Genomic DNA, 18346 nt, shown 5'->3' with positions numbered 1-18346 from the left:
TAAATTCTTCAAATTTATTACTGCTAGAAAAGTTAGGACATAAAAAAAATATATACTGCTAGGAAAAATGAAAGATTTCTAAACCAGAAACAGCTCCCAAAAACAAGTAAACCTGAAAAAAATGATAAAAAGTTTATATTTGATATGTCTTATTTATGTATAGATCTTATATATGATCAATAAATCATACAATATTATCTTATTAATAAATAAATATTGATTTTTATAAATTTATAAACTATATATAAAAAATTTTCATTAATGAATGACATCGTATAATTCATTCATTCAAAGTATATATTAGTATATATAAAATATATACGCGGACGTGACATCACATATGAAGTCTTCATACAAACCAGTTTCTATGAAAAAGCCAAAGCGAAATCTTCATCCCACAGCTACCCAAAGAAACAGCAAAAAGAAATATGAGGTAAAAAGCCTATAAAAGCAACCCTCTCAAAGTCCTAAACCCAACTCATCCAACCCCAAGCCAGCTTGAGCAGAAAGTTTTCACACAAAAAAGATTCGCAATTCAATATTATTATTTCATTTGATCTTGAAGAAAAGCTGCCAAAACTCCACAGTAATTTCTTTGGAGAAGAATATAAAAGAATCCAACGCCCTGCACTCCTTCAACCTTTCTCTTACCTTCCCTTACACGTCTTCTTTCCTCTTCCTTTGCCCTCCAATCTATCATTATTTAAACAAACAAAAAAATTCAATTTTTCAAAGCTGAAATTTCTGGGTTTTTTTTTTTTTTGTTTGCTAAAACAATGTCTACAAATCTTGAATTGTTCAAAGATTTGGCAAAAATAAAATTACCGAAACTCAAGGTTCAATCTAATGAAAGTGGAGTCGTAATGCAAGAAGAAAACAAGAACCAAGATGACAGTAGAAGCAGCGAGTGTTTAACACCAACCTCGGAAGAAAACAAGATCCCAGCAGTTTTGTCATGTCCAGCAGCACCGAGGAAACCTAGGAAGACAGCTGTTTCATGCAAAAGAACGGTATCTGAACTTCAGGTCTTCGAGATTGTTAACAGGGAAGAAGTTGATGCGTTTTTCAAAGCTGGTTTTGATGATTCTCTCTCCAAAAAAAGGTGCCCATGTACATGAAAAATATCTGCTTTTCTTATCGTCTCTTTTTTTTTTTGCTGGGGTTTCATTATTTTTCTTTCTTTCTTTTGGGTTTTACAGGTAATTTTTATTTCATTGTATGTATTGAATTGAAATTACACGCAAATCTGCCACTAGGTTTCAGAAAAAGTTTATATGGGTCTGTAACTTTCAGACAGTTTTTTTATCCGATCAATAAAATTTAAATCTTTTCATTTATATATGATTTAATTAGTTTCCAATTTAATTTTATCAGATCATATATTGTATTTGTTTTTCAAAATTGAATCCAATTTCTAAGGTTAATTTGTTTCTATACCATGAATCCCATAAACTTTTTTCTAATGTAATGGCTTTCAAGATCAGAAAAAAAAAAAAAAAAAAGAGATAGGATCGAAAATTTGTTCTTGAGATAGGTAGACGAGGTGGGTTGGTTGTTTGAGTTTGAAGAAAAAAAAGGTATTAAGCATATAATGAATAATTTTATTTTATTAGTTGTTGGTTAAAAATGGTTGATTTTTCTTGATTTGTAGGTTTTATTTTTTTGGCTATTTGACATGTGGGAAACTCTGTGACTGATTGTCATGGCTTTGGGATTTGTCAAAACTTGTCCAATGTGCTATGGCATATGCAATTGTTAACTGTTTTTAATAAGAAAGCATTGCTTTCATATTTTTTTTACTATTTTTTTAAATGATAGATGAGTTCAGTTTTATTACGGAGTATTGATTTCATGTTAGGACAAAATTTATGCGTTTCGTAGGATTTTACTGACAATTTACAAAGTACTTTGAGTCACGACATGTCAACCATCGATTGCCAATTTTTCTGCAAAATTAAAACATTTTTTTTCTATTCTTTGTGATATATTTATATTCGATAAAAAGAGATTTGAATTCAATAAGTGAAAGGAAGATATATGCATTTATTATGAAATAAAATATTTTAATATTATAAATGATTTTTTTTTGTTAAAAGACAAGGAGGAGAGCAACATTATTCAAATCATATTTTAGTTAAATCCTCCATCTTTTAGGATCATTAAGTGCTTGGACTTAAATAAAGTTTTTTTTTTTAAAGGGAAAGGCTATTACACTTCCAAAAAAAAAAAAAAGAAAGGCTATTAAAATGATTTTTTAAAGCAAAATTTCTTTGAAAAATAAGTTTTCATCATATTGATTTGGATTTAAAAGTCATCAATGTGAATTGTACTCAAGTTCTAGATAAAAAATTTTAAAATTGGGAGCCAACATTATTTAAGAATCTTATTTTTGATGTATGCTAGCTTCATGGTTGTAAAATTTGTCATTATATCAATGCTTCAAAACATAAACATAATGATTCAGTTCAAATAATCGACCATGGTTAAGTTACCTAAACTTTCATATATACAAAAAATTGATCTTAAAATTTGAATTATTTATACACTATATGTTATTGTGTCTAGTCGGACATAATTTTAATTCAGCCATTAATTAGTATTGCTCATCATTCTGTATATATTTTAAATAATTTTTTAAAATTCAACTATGGCTTTGAAAGTCAAAATAATTTGAAAACTGATTTACAAACTAAAAGGCAAAAAAAAAAAAAAAAACTGTTATCTTTGAAGAAAGCAATTTTGAAAGCCGCCATAAAAAAGACAACCAAGTCCAACAAGGTGAAATTAATGATTCGCAAAACATTGTTCTTAATTAAATATTTTTCTGCAATTGTACTTGGAACTAAAATGTAGTCCTCCATTGGAACGATGGCTATATTGTTAATTCTTTTCTTTTTCTTTTTTTTTTGCAAATTTGGCCTTTTTTTTTTTGGTGTTAATTGAGACACCCAAGGGTTAAAATTTGATACTTAATTTAATTAGATATCTTCAATTTCCATCTTGAAATTTGGAGATGAGATTTAAAAAAAAAAGACTATTTTTTGTTCTTTTTGCAAATTTTTTTTTAATAATTTTAGATTCGATTTGATTGTTGAATTTATTTTTTAAGAGAAAAATTAAATACTACCATAGCCTTCTAGTTTTGTTGTTTTCTCGTCACTATACATATATATTTTTTGTTTTCAAGCTTTAAATATTTAATTATTACCTAGGAGTAATTAAAATTAGTGTAAAAAATTATTATGCGACAGCTTTGCATAAATTTTAAGAAATCTTAGTCTAAAAACTAAGAATAGTTAAGATTATCTTCATGTTATAACCTAAAATAACAAGAAGAGAAGATTAAAGCAAGTAATCTCCATGGAAAACCTTCTGCCTTTGCTTTGCTATATAGCTATTCCCAACAAGGAAGAAGAATCCTCCTTTAAGAAGGTAGATAATAATATTCATTGTATTGGCATTTCTTTGAGTACTTCAAATTAAACAACATTCACAAAGCCACATCACTGAAGTACTACAACTTTTGTTTTTTACAACAAATTTGTTTAATACTAAGTAATACCAATACCTTAGAACTATAATCTGTCATATGACCTAATGAGCTGGTGTGCTTGAAACTTCTTCGAAATCAAAAGTTCAAGCCTTTTCCACGACTAAATGACTATATATTCTTAACGCAGCCACCAGGTCTCGCGGTAGCTAGAATCATCAAAAGAACAATAATTGAAAAAATGACATCCATTCCGGCGACTAGTCTCCGAGGAATTAGAGAACTGCGACAAATGGGACACGTAGAACGCCAGCATCCAATCCATCTATCCAAGCAAACTTTGTGGAAAAGATGGTCACATCTCAGCTCTCTGATCTCATCATCATCATCAATCTTGCATAAACAAATAGCACATTCCACATCTTCCTCACGCGACTCTTGCTTGTAGTAGTGATTGCAGCTTCCTAGGTTAAAATCTTCAGCACCCATTTCAGGCATCTGATAAGGGCACAAAAAATAATGAAGCGAGAAGTTCCAAGCCCATTTCAGATGCGAAATGATTGAAAGAAAAGAAAAGTAGTTCCCTACCTTGTAAATCGTCATGGCCGAAACTAGACACTAAGAGAGAGAGAGAGAGAGAGAGAGAGAGAGAGAGAGAGAGAGAGAGAGAGTGATGAAACAAAGATGAGATATATGGGTTACAAAAAGCTGGAAAAGATTAGGATATTTATAGAGTTATGTCTTGAGTAAGGTAATTGGAGGTGTGCCGTAATCGAAGCTGAAATATTCATTTCAAAAGGAAGACATTTTAAGTTTTTTGTACTCTAATTAGAAAAAAAAAAAAAAGAAACCTAAATTGAACTGTATTATTATAATTTTGTAACTGTTTAAAGATATTTTACTTTGTTGTAAAAATGCATTTTTATTTTTTAAACGAAAAGTAAAAAATAGAAAAAGAATTTAAGACAAGAAGGGTATTAACCAAAATAGTAAATGTTAGAGTAGGTGTGTAAATGATACATTAGTACTCATAAATTATTTAAGTTTGATTCAAATAAATTTTGAATTCGACTCAATTATTATCGAGTCGAGCTCGAGCTCAAGTAGTTCGACTCATCGATTGAACCGAATTCGAATATTCTTATACCTGATTCAAGTAACTCGTGAGTCTAATCAAGTTTTTATATTTAAATATATTTTTATTATTTTAATTAATAAAATATTTTAAACTCGAATTCAAGCATAAATAATCAAACTTTTATCAAATTTAATAATTGAACTTATTTTTACATGTTAATCAAGCAAGTTCGAGTAATTTGATTTTTATTTCGAGTCAAACTCAAGCTAAAAAAATAAAATTCGATTAAATTCGAATCGAGTTTTAAATTTTAAATCGAATTCGAGCTCAAATTTAATATTATATCAATTCAAACTCGATAGATTACACTTATAGGTTAGAGGGATGAATTCATAAACAAAAATAGTACAATGTTAGCTTTGAAAAAACAAAGAAATAAAGCTCCCAAACAAACATCTGACGACGAACTTCAAAACAAAATAACAGCTAACGCTCTGTCCCTCTTCTCTCGCTCTCCTTTATTCTTTCAGAGAGTAGAGACCATGTGAAAATACTGAAACAGTTTTTTATTTTTGGTAAATTTTCTTCAACTCTATGAAAAATTTCAATAAATAAACTGAAAATCTGAAACAGAAGAAAGAAAAATGTTCAGATTACATAAGCAAAAGTCTGATAAATCTGGCGAAAGATTCGGTTTCAAGTTCTCCAGATTCCATGCTCCTCAGGTCTTTCTTTCTTTCTGTTTTTTTTTTTTTTTTTTTTTTGCTATTTTTTTTGAATACTTTCTCTTTTTTTTTTTTTTTTTCGTATTAGCCAGTTTCTGAATTATTACTTAATTGTAATGATAAAATTGAAACAGCGGTTACATACTTACATTGTCTCAATTTAAGCTCTTTCATTTTCCGTTGATTTCCCCTTTAATTTCCTTTTTTATTTTAATTTATGTTTTCACTGTTAATTCGCAGCAGATCTATTGTTTTTATAATTTGTTTATCATGGCTGAAAGACGAGGTTGGGCGGTGCTTTTTTATTAGTATTATTTGTTTTTTGATGAGTAAATCATAGTCTTTCTTTTTTTTTTTTTTTTCTAATTTATAGACGATATTTGTTATGCAATTTAATTTTAATTTCCATAAATGAATATCTTTGATTGGCATTTTGGAAAAAGCGGCTACATTTTTGGCTTAGATTTTCTTTTATGTCAGATCTGTTGACGTTTCAGTTTTAACTTCTATAGGTTTTTCATTTCTTACATCGATTTTTTTCTACTTGGACTGTAAATTGGGTCAGTCAAATGCTACCTAATTATGAACCAGAAATTGTTGAGTTGAAATAATTATATAAATTGTTGTGGAATTTTGGAAATAATTTGAGGGCCTTTCTAAAATTTTGTTCGAAAGAAATGGTAATTTTATGAAGATGTTGATTCCTATAAAACGATAAAATGTGAGAAAAATTTTTCAATTTATTAGGCTTTGATTGGTCGTTACTTTTGCTATTTGTGATTTACTGAAGGAACAAAAAAAAAAAATTTTAAATAATGGTGAGTCTATTTCCACTTATGGCTTGACTTCTTTCACGCAAGCGTAAGTTATCACATGAGTAGGTGAGTTGGACTCGCATGTTAGTAAATGTGATTAGCATGCACGAGAAGAGAAAATGTGCATGAAAATAGGCCCTCTCTAACAAAATATGCAAATTTAATTTGATATGAAATAGTTTCGAATGTGTTTTAGATTTTAGCTTCATGGTTATAAATTTTATATATTTTTCTGTATTTGTTTTTCATGTCTTTAACAAATTTCAAGGAACTAATAGGCAAAGAGACAGTAAATTAGTCAGAAAATAAAAAGCTATAAAAAATTTTCTCTCCATAGATAAATTTCAATTTAAGAAACGCTGCTAATGTTTATCATCCACTACTCTTCCATTAGGTGTTAATACAGAACGGTAACATATCTAACCTTTAAGCTATAAAATTACAATTTGGCAATGAAAACAACATACAGTGGCAGCAAGCAAATCAAAAGCACAAACTAGATTATCTTATTCCTTCGATTCAAAATAAAATTCTCTTTTTAAAATTAGGAAAAATGTGTTTTTAAAACTTTTATGTATCAATAAAAACCTGTACTACTATTACGCACTTAAACAGGAATCAACTTTGTATCTCACCTGTATTACTATCCCATGGTTGCATTTCTTCATGATGGAGTGATCTGTTTAAAAATCATAGTGATCTGTATTCAATAATTATATTATGTTATTTGATAATAATTTAAAATTCTTACGTGTCACTGAGGTAATAAAATCATTGTTTTGAAAAGTGATTTGATTCATAAACTAAATAATCAGAATTAAAGGATTAAAAAGTTTTATCACAATAGAAAAGTAATTTTCAATATTAGGCTCCGTTTGTCACACAAAATGATTTTTGAAAAATAACTTTTGTGTTTTCAAGTATTTATTTATTAAAAAATTGACTGATTAACGTAAAATAACTTTTTGGTAGATGAAAAATGAGGTTATTTTTTTGAAAATTGTCTTATAAATTTGAAAAGGGATATTTTTTGAAAAAGAGCTGTCTATCGGTAAAATTATTTATCAATATTTTTTAGCATAGTTTTATTTATAAATAATATTATTTGTCGTAACGATTTTGAGACCGTCAGATGAAAAAAATTTTAAAATTGAAAAAAATGGAGGAGTGACCACTAATCTTTTAGAGTGTGATTGGTCACCCAAAAGTTTATATTTTTAATAAAACTATAAAAACATGTTCAAAGTTTATCAAAAAAATAAATTGCAGTATACGAAAATCAAGTTGGGCCTGAAAGTTGATTACGTGTGGAGAAGGATTAGCACCCCCATAATACCCATAAATTAGTACCAATTAATCATACGCTATTTTTGATATTAGATCAAATGGTTTTAATTTGAAATTTAATGCTAATTCTTTTTATTTTTTAAAAATAAATTTTCGCTAAAACTCTTTATTTAAGAATATTGAGAAAAATTTTTAAGTTAAAGAATTATCTCAAAATTCTCCAACAAGTGGGCAAAATTTAAAATAACTCTTTTCACTTAAGATTCGACACAATATTCCTTAAAATAAAAATAACACTCTTTATGGAAGATGATTGTTAGTGACTCTCCAACATCTAGGTAGAGTATCAAGAATGATTTCTTTCGGAATGCTATTTTTGTTGTACTTTGATAATGTCACAATTTTAAAAAAGTATTGCCTTTTTATTTTTGTAAAAAAAAATATATTTTTTATATGAGAGTAAATGATAATATTATCAAATAGCAAATAGAAATTAAAGATAAAGAAATGCGAAATGAACGCCAACAAAATATGATGACATATGTATGTCGATTGATGTTATGTAATGGTGATGAAATGCAGTTTAAAAATGGATTATTAAAGATAATGAGACTACATTAATTCTTCAACATTTAGGCAGAGCTTAGATGCGACTAGTTATATTTAAAATTTCATTTTATTATTATACTTTTATTATTAATTGTTGTTAACCCCATTGTTGAAATGAATTAAGAACTCGCATGAAACACTAAATGGAATAAAGTTTCCTAAATATCCCATCATCTAGACGGCATTCGAGTATAAATTACTCCACTCGAGATTTTCACACGTATCCTCAAAGTTTTGAAATAGTTTTGAGTATAAGTTTAGATCGAGGTTTTAAGATTCGATAACTTTTGGGTAATGATTCAGGATTGTGTACCAAATTTAGGTTTTTTAGAGTTTTGAATTTTAAGGTTTTGAATTTTAGGGTTTAGAGGTTTTGGATTTTAAGGTTTATGGTTTCAATTTTAGGGTTTAAAGGTTTTGAGGCTTGAGTTTTAGGATTTGGAAAGTTTGGGTTTTAGGGTCTTAGTTTTAAGGTTTGAAGGATTTAGGGTTTCGATTTTGGGTTTGAGGTTTGAGATTTTGATTTTAGGGTTTGAAGGTTTTAGGGTTTTGATTTTAGGGTTTTGAGGATTTAGGGTTTAGTTTTAGGGTTTAGAGGGTTTAGGATTTAGTTTTAGGGTTTACAGGGTTTAGGATTTTGATTTTAGGATTTAAGGTTTGAGGTTTCGATTTTCAGGTTTGGAAGGTTTAGGGTTTAGTTTTAGGGTTTAAAAGGTTTTTGGTTTTTATTATTATCATTATTTTTATTTTTTGTTCTATTTTATTATTATTATTTAAAAAAAATACGAACATCTTTAAAAATCTCTAACATCTAAGCAAACTTTTAAAGCAAGTTCGATTTTTATAATATTTGAACATTAGTTAAAATTTTTCATATATTTTTTTTTTATGAAAATTTGTTATTATTATTGTTAATTTATTTATTGATTTTTTTATAATAATTTTTCAACATCTAGGTAAAATTATTATTATTTGAAACATGATTATATTCCCTTCAATATCTAGGCAGGAAAAATTACCTTATTATTTGTCTATTTTATAAGCTTTTTATAAATATTTTATTATTATTATTTTCTAAGGTGTATTTTAAAATTAACAAATTTATGAAAAATTGTAATTATATATATTTCATTACTTATTTTTATCTTTTTTTTTATACATTTTTATTTTTATTATTATTAAAAATAATTAAATATTTATTTTAACAAATTTAAAAGTTTATCATTCATAAATATTAAAAATAAAACTCAAAATAACAAAAATGATAATATAAAAAATTAAAAATTAAAAAAAAAATCTAAATTGGATTGGTCAATAGTCTAATCAATGTCAGTTTGATCAATTCGATCGGTTCGATAATTTAACGGTTCGGTTTGGTCTGATTGAACTTGTTTAAGGTTGTTGAAGAAGGTGGGTCAGCGGGTCAGTTGCAAGGATTCTGGGTCGAGTCACGGGCACACACAGATCCTTCCCATTTTAAATGACGTTGTTTTACTTCTTTACTTTTTATATAAAAGCCAACTTTTTTTTTAGTTCATTTCATTCCTCTTTCAAAAAGAAAAATCCTCCAGTTCCATAAATCCTTTCTAGCCTTGGTCGGGGTCTGATGCCATACTGCCTCATCGACCGCCATTTAGGTTGTCGTCGATGGTCATCATTGGTGATCGTTGGCGACCAAAAAATGTCAAAATTCTTCTAAAAGCTCCCTTCAATGCAATTTTTTTAGATCTAGTCTCCCTTTTGCTAGAAACAACCATAATCAATGTAAATCGAGGTCTGAAGCTTTTTGTTTCCTTTTTTTTTGTATAAAACTAAAACTGATATAATTTCTTTGTTCTTTGCAGGTAGCTCAGTGTTGTTGGTTTCTCGACTAATTGGCGAGGACTGTGTTGTTTTTTTTTTTTGTTTTAGGTTTTTTTGTGCTTTTTATTTTCTGATGGGTGAAAGGTTTTTGGCTTGGACAATGTATGGGTTAGAAGGCAAAGGCTCATGGGGCTTAGACGTGGTTGGGCAAAATGTTGAGTGAGGGTAGAGCATTGGGTTCGTGGGTATGTGCTAGGGATTTCTAGGCGTAGGGAACTCGAGGTTTCTGGTATCAAAAGGCTTAAGTGTTTGTGTGGATGCCTATGTCTGTGGCTGAGAGCTTGGAAAGGGAGGAAGTTGGGTGTTTTATAGGGTTGGGGCACTTCGGATAGTGAGTAGGTGGTGGCTGTAAGAGTGGCCGTAGGGTAACTGCAGGGTTGCTAAAGTAAGGTTGGTTGGTCAAGTGGTAGGTGGGGGGATTGAACATAAGGCTGGTTATGGTAGGCATGGTTGGTCGGGTGGTTGATAAGGGGACTGGATTTAATTAATTAATAATTTATTTGTTTGTTTTATTGTGTTTTTTAATTATATTTTTGTGTTTAATTAATAAATTAATATATGAAGAATAAATATAAAAATAAAATGAAATAAAATAGCGGGCTTGGGCTTGAAAGAGAAATTGGGTTTTGGCCCGTGAGCTTGATAAAGTCTAAAAACTTAAACCGAGACTCGGATAAATTTAGTGTCTACATTATATTAATAAATAAATAATATTATAATAAATATTATTATAATAATAAATAATATCATAAATAAATATTATACTAATATATTAATATTAATAAATAATATTATATTAATGAATAATATAATAATAAATATTATTAATTTAATTAATAAATATTATAATAATATATGAAAAATTATATATTATTAATAAATAATATACTCTTAATATAATATATTAATAAATGTTATGAATAAATAATATTCTTAATATAATATATTAATAAATGTTATGAATAAATAATATTATAATATATTAATAAATAATATAAATAATAAATAGTTTTATTTTAAGTATTTTTTATATTAACATAATATTTTAATATTAAATATTATTATTAAAATATAATTATTTTTTAATATTAATAATTTTAATAATAAATAATTTTAATTTATTTTAATAATAAATAATTTTAATTTATTTTAATAATAAATAATTTTTAATATTTTAATAGTTATATTAATATTTTTTAAACAAAAAAAATTTTGAAAACAATCAAACAATGAAAAATTTTTTTCTTTAACTCATTCAAATAACAAAATAACAAAAAATCTTTTTCAATTCAAAATATGTAAACATTTTTCAGAAATTATTTTTCGAAAATCATTTTTTGATTTCTAATGAATTTGTGTAATGAGGAAAGGATGAATTTTGCAACTTAGATTTCCGGATGCTTTGCACCGTATTATATGAATTTGATAAGAGGGCTGGATAAAAGATCAAAACTTCATGTTGGATAAAAATAAGCGGTGGTAGAAGATCAGGGGAAGCAACTTGTAATGCAGCTTAAAGCTGCTAGTGGTCGAAAGAGCGGCTGGTTTTCATGAATCTAGGATTACTTTGGTCATATTCTTTCTCCGCCTAAACTTCTCGTCCACCATTTACTTTCCTATGGCCTAATAATAGATTTTCTACTAAGCAAAATGGTAGTTACAAACTTATTGTTCCTGCATCAGGAGCCTGGGCTAGTGGGGCTAATTGTAATATAAAATGAAACAATATTATACTAATATTTCTTGCAGGCATGACAGAAAATGATAAAAGTTTAAGGCTATAAGCCTTTGATGTTATAAATTCAATAATCATAGTGAAATTTGATACTTGAAACTTAATTCATTTGATTCATATAATTATTTTTAAAAATTAATATTAAATATAAAATTTGAATATTAATATTTATAATTAACTTTTTTAGTCTCAACTTTAGATCTTTCTTTTATGAAAAAAAAATCATGATTAAAATTGCTTTATTATATTGATGCCAGAATATGAAATCTGTAAGGGCCAGCTCAAAGAGGTGGGTACAATTAGTAGATTTTCTAATCCGTGGTATAGAATTATTTGCCTCTTAAACATGACATCTGAAATAGGATATGTATAAGCTGCAGAACCAATACAGATCTGAAATAGGTCTTATGAAAATTACATGCAAAAATATTTTTTAAAAAAATCCTATTTTTAAAATTTTGAAACAGGCCAAAAGAACTTGTACGATATTAATATGAAGCAGAAAGTTTAAACCATAAAAAACTTCCACTACACAAGTAATTAGATCTGACAACTCAATCTACAATATTTATTATGCATGAGAACCTAACTACTTCCTCAAGAATCATAAAAATAAATGAGAAATGACGGTTCGAAGAGAAAATTAATTGCTAAAGACATTAAGAACTTTTCCAAAAAAAAAAAATTCCGCAGGAAACCCCAAAAAGAAAAGCATTTTAGCCTTTTGTCGAGAAACCCAACAAGAAAGATACATAGCCAGCTTAGCAATGAAATAGAGTACTGTCTGTTCAAAGTATTCCAATGGTAACTTGGTTATCACATGCAGCAGTGATTCATAAAATCAGCTTCCTTCTCTTACTTTTTTTTTTTTATTGTTTTGACAAAATCACTTTTATTAATTTTAAAACAGTATATATGTTATATATCCATGGGGAATTTTTTTATTAGTTAAGCAAGTATATTGATAAGGTTATCGTATATCCATTTAATTTAAATAAAAAATATCTCATACATAAAATTTTTAGACTAATCAAATACAGTGATATATTTTTAAAATATATTAAAAAATTAATTAGAAATAATTAGATATAAAATAATTATTAACTTATTTGCGAAATTAAAAATTTTTTGTATCAATATATCCACTAACAATATAAATAAGTTAAGATCCTCACGCAATGAAAAATTTACATTCCTTTAGTTTTAATAATACTTAATTTTTCTTGTCAATCCATTGCTTGTTTTGGATGTAAAGAGAAAAGAGAATAAAGCAAATTCCTTCCTTCTTCCTTTTGTCACGTTCAATAGGTGAACTTATCCAATTAGAAATTGTATTCTAGCTCCAATAATTATTTTTGCAGAATTATTTTTTTTATACAATATTGAAATTTATAAGTTATTAGAAAATACTTTTTAATAAAATAAAAAATGTTGAATTTAATTATTTATCCATGTATATATATGTTTTTATCAAATCTATCAAATTGATAAATTTTGATGATATATATATATATATATTCTTAAATTTATTTTCAGACTTAAATAAAAATATTGCATCTTGCTTGATTTACTAGAGATATTTCACCCCTATATTTGGTAAATTTTAAATTTAAACTATATTTAGACATGAGACATGAATTCTTTTATATTACATATGATTACAAATATAGTAGTGGTTTATTGTTATTTTATTCTATATATACTTTCCTACTAATGAGAAGGCGTTACCGTATTCCAAATTATACTTTTTCAATATATACAAGAAAAGAATAAACAAATTTTCAAAAAAAAAAGAAAATAAATAAAAAAGTGCGTAGCAGAAAAAAGTAAAGTATAAACAAGTCTTATTTTTGGTGATCATCAACAAATTCAAATCTTCTTTCTTCCTTTCTTTCTTTTGTTCTTTGTTTGAACATCAAATTCACATTCACTGCTACCTCATCACATTCTATCGTTACTCACAAATATTGGAGATGGAGAAAGAGAGAGAAGATTCGACATCCTTTTGATCGCCATCCCTTGGTGTTGGTTGAAGATGAGCAAAGCAATCAAAATGAAAAAGCTTACTGCTCGGGATGTGGGAAAGTGGTATCAGCTGGTTCACGCTTTAGTTGTGCAGAGTGCTGCAACTATCACCTTCATAAGGAATGTGCCCATGCACCCTATCAAATACCTAACCAACCCCTCCAGCTCCGCCACTTTGCACCTTTTTTTCTTTTAAAAAGTACTCCAAGGACTCGTTCAGGGTATGGTTGTGCATTATGCAAGGAAAAACGTAATATGTTTTTTATGAATGTAATTTTTGGACTTGCTATTTTGCCCTTGACATCAAATGTGCTTTACTTTCACATAAGGTTGGTGAAAGTATCTATGAGTTCAAAGATGATGGCCACCAAATTCCATTCATCTTCCTCGAAAATCGTAAGGATCAACTCAAAAATGTTGATTGCACTTGGTGTCACCAATCATTAATAGGTTCCATATATGTTTCTGTTAAGTGCAAACTTTACCTTCATAAAAAATGTTTTAATCAGTTACCCACTGAAATTGATCCCCCTTGCCACCGTTTGCACACCCTCACTCTTCAGTTTGGTGAAAGCAATCGTTTTTGCGAGGTATGCCAAAAGGAAGATCATTATAGTTTCTTTTATCGTTGTTTTGCTTGCAAGTTTGATATTCACCTTGATTGCATTTGGCCAAGACCTATTATTGAAGCTAATAGGTATCATGAGCATCCATTCAACCTGGTTTGTAGAAAAGATTCACTCAGTTGTGATGCATGTGGCACCAATGGCAAGTTTATTTCTTATATATGTCTTACATGCCACCTCCATGTCCATAAGAATTGCACTTCATTGCCGCTCAAAATCAAAGTCACACGACGTGATCATGTTGTCGTCCACAAGTATTTCTTTAAAAAAAAGGGAACTTGAAAAACATGATTGCAAAATTTGTTTTGAAGAAGTGAAAACAGAGCATGGCAGTTACCATTGTTCGAGGGAAGATTGCAATTATATTGTCCACGTAAAATGTGCGACAGAAGATGATAACTTGTACTACATAATTGATAAAGAGCATCAAGATAAGGAGCCCACGGATTCTTCCATCACTTATGTTATTGAGGTGAACGAGCATGGAGAAGCTGTAAAGATCATTAAACATTTCAAGCATGAACACAACTTAGTGTTTGAAGAGAAGATCAAAGAGGATAATGATAGACAATGTGATGGGTGCATGCTACCCATCTCAACTCCATTTTATTATTGTTCAGAGTGCAATTTCTTCCTTCACAAAACCTGTGCAGAATTACCCAAAATTAAGCATCATTGGTTTCATCGATTCACTTTCACCCTCGAAGCCTTGGATCGTTTCTGAGTGTGACTTGTGTAATCGCTTATGTAGTGGTTTGTTTTACAGAAGTGCCAGCGAACGAAGATACTACAAATTTTGCCTAAGGTGTGCTAGAGTTCCTAATATCATCGGACATGAAGGACACCAACACTTGCTCTTTTTTTTATTATAAATGCAAGAGGCAATGCAGTGCTCGAGGTGACGGTAGTGAGTATGGTGCATTCAGATGTAAGGAGTGAAGTTTTGCTTTGGATTTTGCATGCATGACGTTACCGCAAGCAATTCAGCGCAAGTGTGATAGTCACTTACTAAGACTTACTTATCATGGTGACAATGATGCTGCAGAACAACATTACTGTGATGTTTATGAAGGAAAAACGGACCCAAACCATTGGTATTATTACTGTTCATGAACAAGGAAATGGAAGATTAGTGATAGTTTTGTAGCGGGATTTAACTTACAAATGCCGTTAGCTTCCATGTTTTTATAAAACTTAAAGCGTTTATTATCAAAACATCATTAAATATTCAAATAGCGGTGTTGTTACTTATAAACGCTACCTAAGACTTGATATTAATGGCGTTTACCAACTAAAACGCCTTGAATCCTGTCTTAAAAATTTGAGTGAATACTTAAAGCGTTTTTAACAAAAAATAACTTAAATAATCTGGTTAAAAAAATTGATAGGGAATTACTAAAGGCATTTTTGGTAGACAACGCCTTCAATAATCCCCTCATAAAAAATATATGCGATTATTGAAGGCGTTTTCAACAAGAAACGCTTTTAATAATTTCACCAAAAAATTTCATAGGCTTATTGAAGGCGTTTTTGGTAAAAAATACTTTTAATAAATATCATATAAAAAATTTTGGATATTACGGATGTTAACTATAAGGTGGTCGGTTCGATCCCTCTCTTTAACCTTTTTTTGGTTTTTGTAGAGATTTCTGTAATTGATTATTCTAGGCATTTTTTGGGCAAAAAAACCTTCACCAATTTCTCCAAAAAATTATGGAGAGAATATTGAAGGTATTTTTGGCAAAGAAAACGCCCTTAATAATCTATAGGAAATATATAGAATCGGTTCTTGAAGGTATTTTTGGCCAAACTCACCTTTAACAAAAGTTGAAACAGATTCTTGAAAGTATTTTTGGCTCAAAACACCTTTAATATTTCACACGATAAATTTGAATGATTGAATTATTGAAGGTGGTTTTTTTGAAAAAAGCCTTCAATGAAATTTTGTTAGGGATTATTCAAGGCGTTTCTAGTAGAAAAACGCCTTTAATAATTCATACCAAAATATGAAACGAATTATTGAATGCATTTTTAGTCGAAAGCACCTTCAATAATCCATTCAATTAAACTTTAGTTGGTATTATTAAAGGTAATTTTTTTTAAAACACCTTCAATAATCCGTACAAAAAAGTTGAAACGAATTCTTGAAGGCATTTTTTGCCCAAAACTCTTTAATATTTCACACAATATTTTTTTAGGTGGGATTATTGAAAGGATTCTTCGTTAAAAATACCTTCAATAACATTTTGTTATGGATGATTCAAGGTATTTTCTTGCTAAAAACGTCTTCATTAATCCCATCAAAAATACATTTTGATATTATATATGTTAGTCAGTTATAGGTTTATACCTAAAAAATATTTGAAGTCAATTGTATATTTAAGCCTAGAAAATATTTAGTTTATATATATGATACTACGAATTACATTTTGAAATTTACACAATGAACATTGTTGTATTTCAATAAATTGACCACACATCTTAATTTAAAAGTGATAACATTACCATATTAATATACTTTCTGAAATAATCATACTAAATAATATATTAAAGACACATAGTATATTCATATTAAGTATATCAATAACATTAAACCAATACCCCAATCTACAAACTTAAATTTTTCATTCAACATGGCATGTTAAAAACATTACAATAATTTGTTCTTCATATATTTACATTCAACTAACAATGTCTAACCTCAAAGTTTATCAACATTGATAAATGATAATACATACTCACACCATTCTTTACTGACTTCATTTAGTTCCTCTACCGTGGAGCTTTCTTTACCTTCCCACTAAAAAAAATATCAGAAGTAAATGTTAATAAATAAGAACATAAGTTAGCTTTTTAATTTTTTGAAGATATAACAAGTTTATGAAATTTATACTAATCTAAATGATGTGGTCATAAAATCATATAAAACTATCTCCCGCATAAAACGAAAGACATAATATCCACATTCAATATTATCGAGTTGACGAGATACTTGAAAATTAAATTGAATGGGTTTAGAAAATATTTACCTACACAAACTCAGCATAAAAGAATAAATTTTATGTTTATCGGTAATGACACCCATTTCAATTTCTTTGTTTTCTTATCAAATGCAGATATTCCCTAAATTGAAAAAACATTACTTAATACGTAAATATAATTACTTATGAAGAAATAAAAGATATATAATATAATAAAGTGTAATACCTCTTTATAAAAGTTTGAATATTAGGGTTAGGCATCGCCATTGGATTAACTAAATTAAGTAAGTATGGCATTAAGGATTTGGTGTCAATCACAATAAGCATCCAATGACGACAGCAAAATAATAATAATGATATACTCAGATTACGCATCATATCAGATTTGAGTAAAGTCTAAATATAACTTACTGCACATTATACAAGAGCAAATAATAATCAATCGATCTTTTCATGCATTCAATCACATGATTAGCATGATAAACGACTATGTCACTCTGCTCACTAATGAAGTTGAGGTCAACGAATCTAAAACTATTGGTCAATTGTCTCTCCTTAAGCTCTCTATATAGGAAGCTACACGATACTAATCAACAATGCTAGTTAGTATTACACCGTAATATAGATTAATACATATTCAATGTGTATATTTGTATTTATAAGCTAACCTCATATAAGCAACAATATCAATAGCTGATATTTCATCTAGTTCACAAAATTCTTTAATTTCCTCCACACTAATGAAAGAAAACGATGGTTTATCAAATAACCCTTCCTCAGACTTAATGGTTATGAAGTTTCCTCCAAATAAATGCTCCAACGAATAATTAGATAACTGATCCATGGTAGCCTAAGCAATGGTCATACTATGAGTTCCAACATCTTGCTACAATATATAATGAAATATAAGTATTAAAATCAAATCAATAAATATAATAAACAAATTAATATTAAACTTATAAACAAAATCATACTTCATGGGTGGTAGCAGAGAATGGGTTCGTTGCCTCACTTGCAACGGATGCTTGTCATATGGGGACGATGCTATCAGACTGGCCTACTAGTAAGTTATGCTGCATTGCTGTCAACACAGCCTCCAAAGCAGCAAGTCT

General features: G+C 28.5%; 1 protein-coding gene and 1 pseudogene across 1 annotated transcript; one reads left to right on the top strand and one right to left on the bottom strand.

Annotated features, from left to right (window-relative positions):
* The first annotated feature begins 419 nt into the window (after positions 1 to 419).
* Positions 420 to 2099, top strand: LOC111295629 (uncharacterized). Its single transcript, XM_022889181.2, has one exon. The coding sequence runs from the start codon at positions 777 to 779 to the stop codon at positions 1116 to 1118; it is 342 nt and encodes a 113-aa protein (XP_022744916.1). The 5' UTR covers positions 420 to 776; the 3' UTR covers positions 1119 to 2099.
* Positions 2100 to 3671: 1572 nt separating this feature from the next.
* Positions 3672 to 4323, bottom strand: LOC149515113 (uncharacterized; annotated as a pseudogene).
* Between the last annotated feature and the right edge of the window lie 14023 nt (positions 4324 to 18346).

The sequence above is a fragment of the Durio zibethinus genome, chromosome 14 (genome assembly GCF_047325235.1).
Source record: "Durio zibethinus cultivar Kanyao isolate XHJ-2024 chromosome 14, ASM4732523v1, whole genome shotgun sequence".
In the NCBI taxonomy this organism is placed as follows: domain Eukaryota; kingdom Viridiplantae; phylum Streptophyta; class Magnoliopsida; order Malvales; family Malvaceae; genus Durio; species Durio zibethinus.
This window is presented reverse-complemented; position numbering and strand designations above follow the sequence as displayed.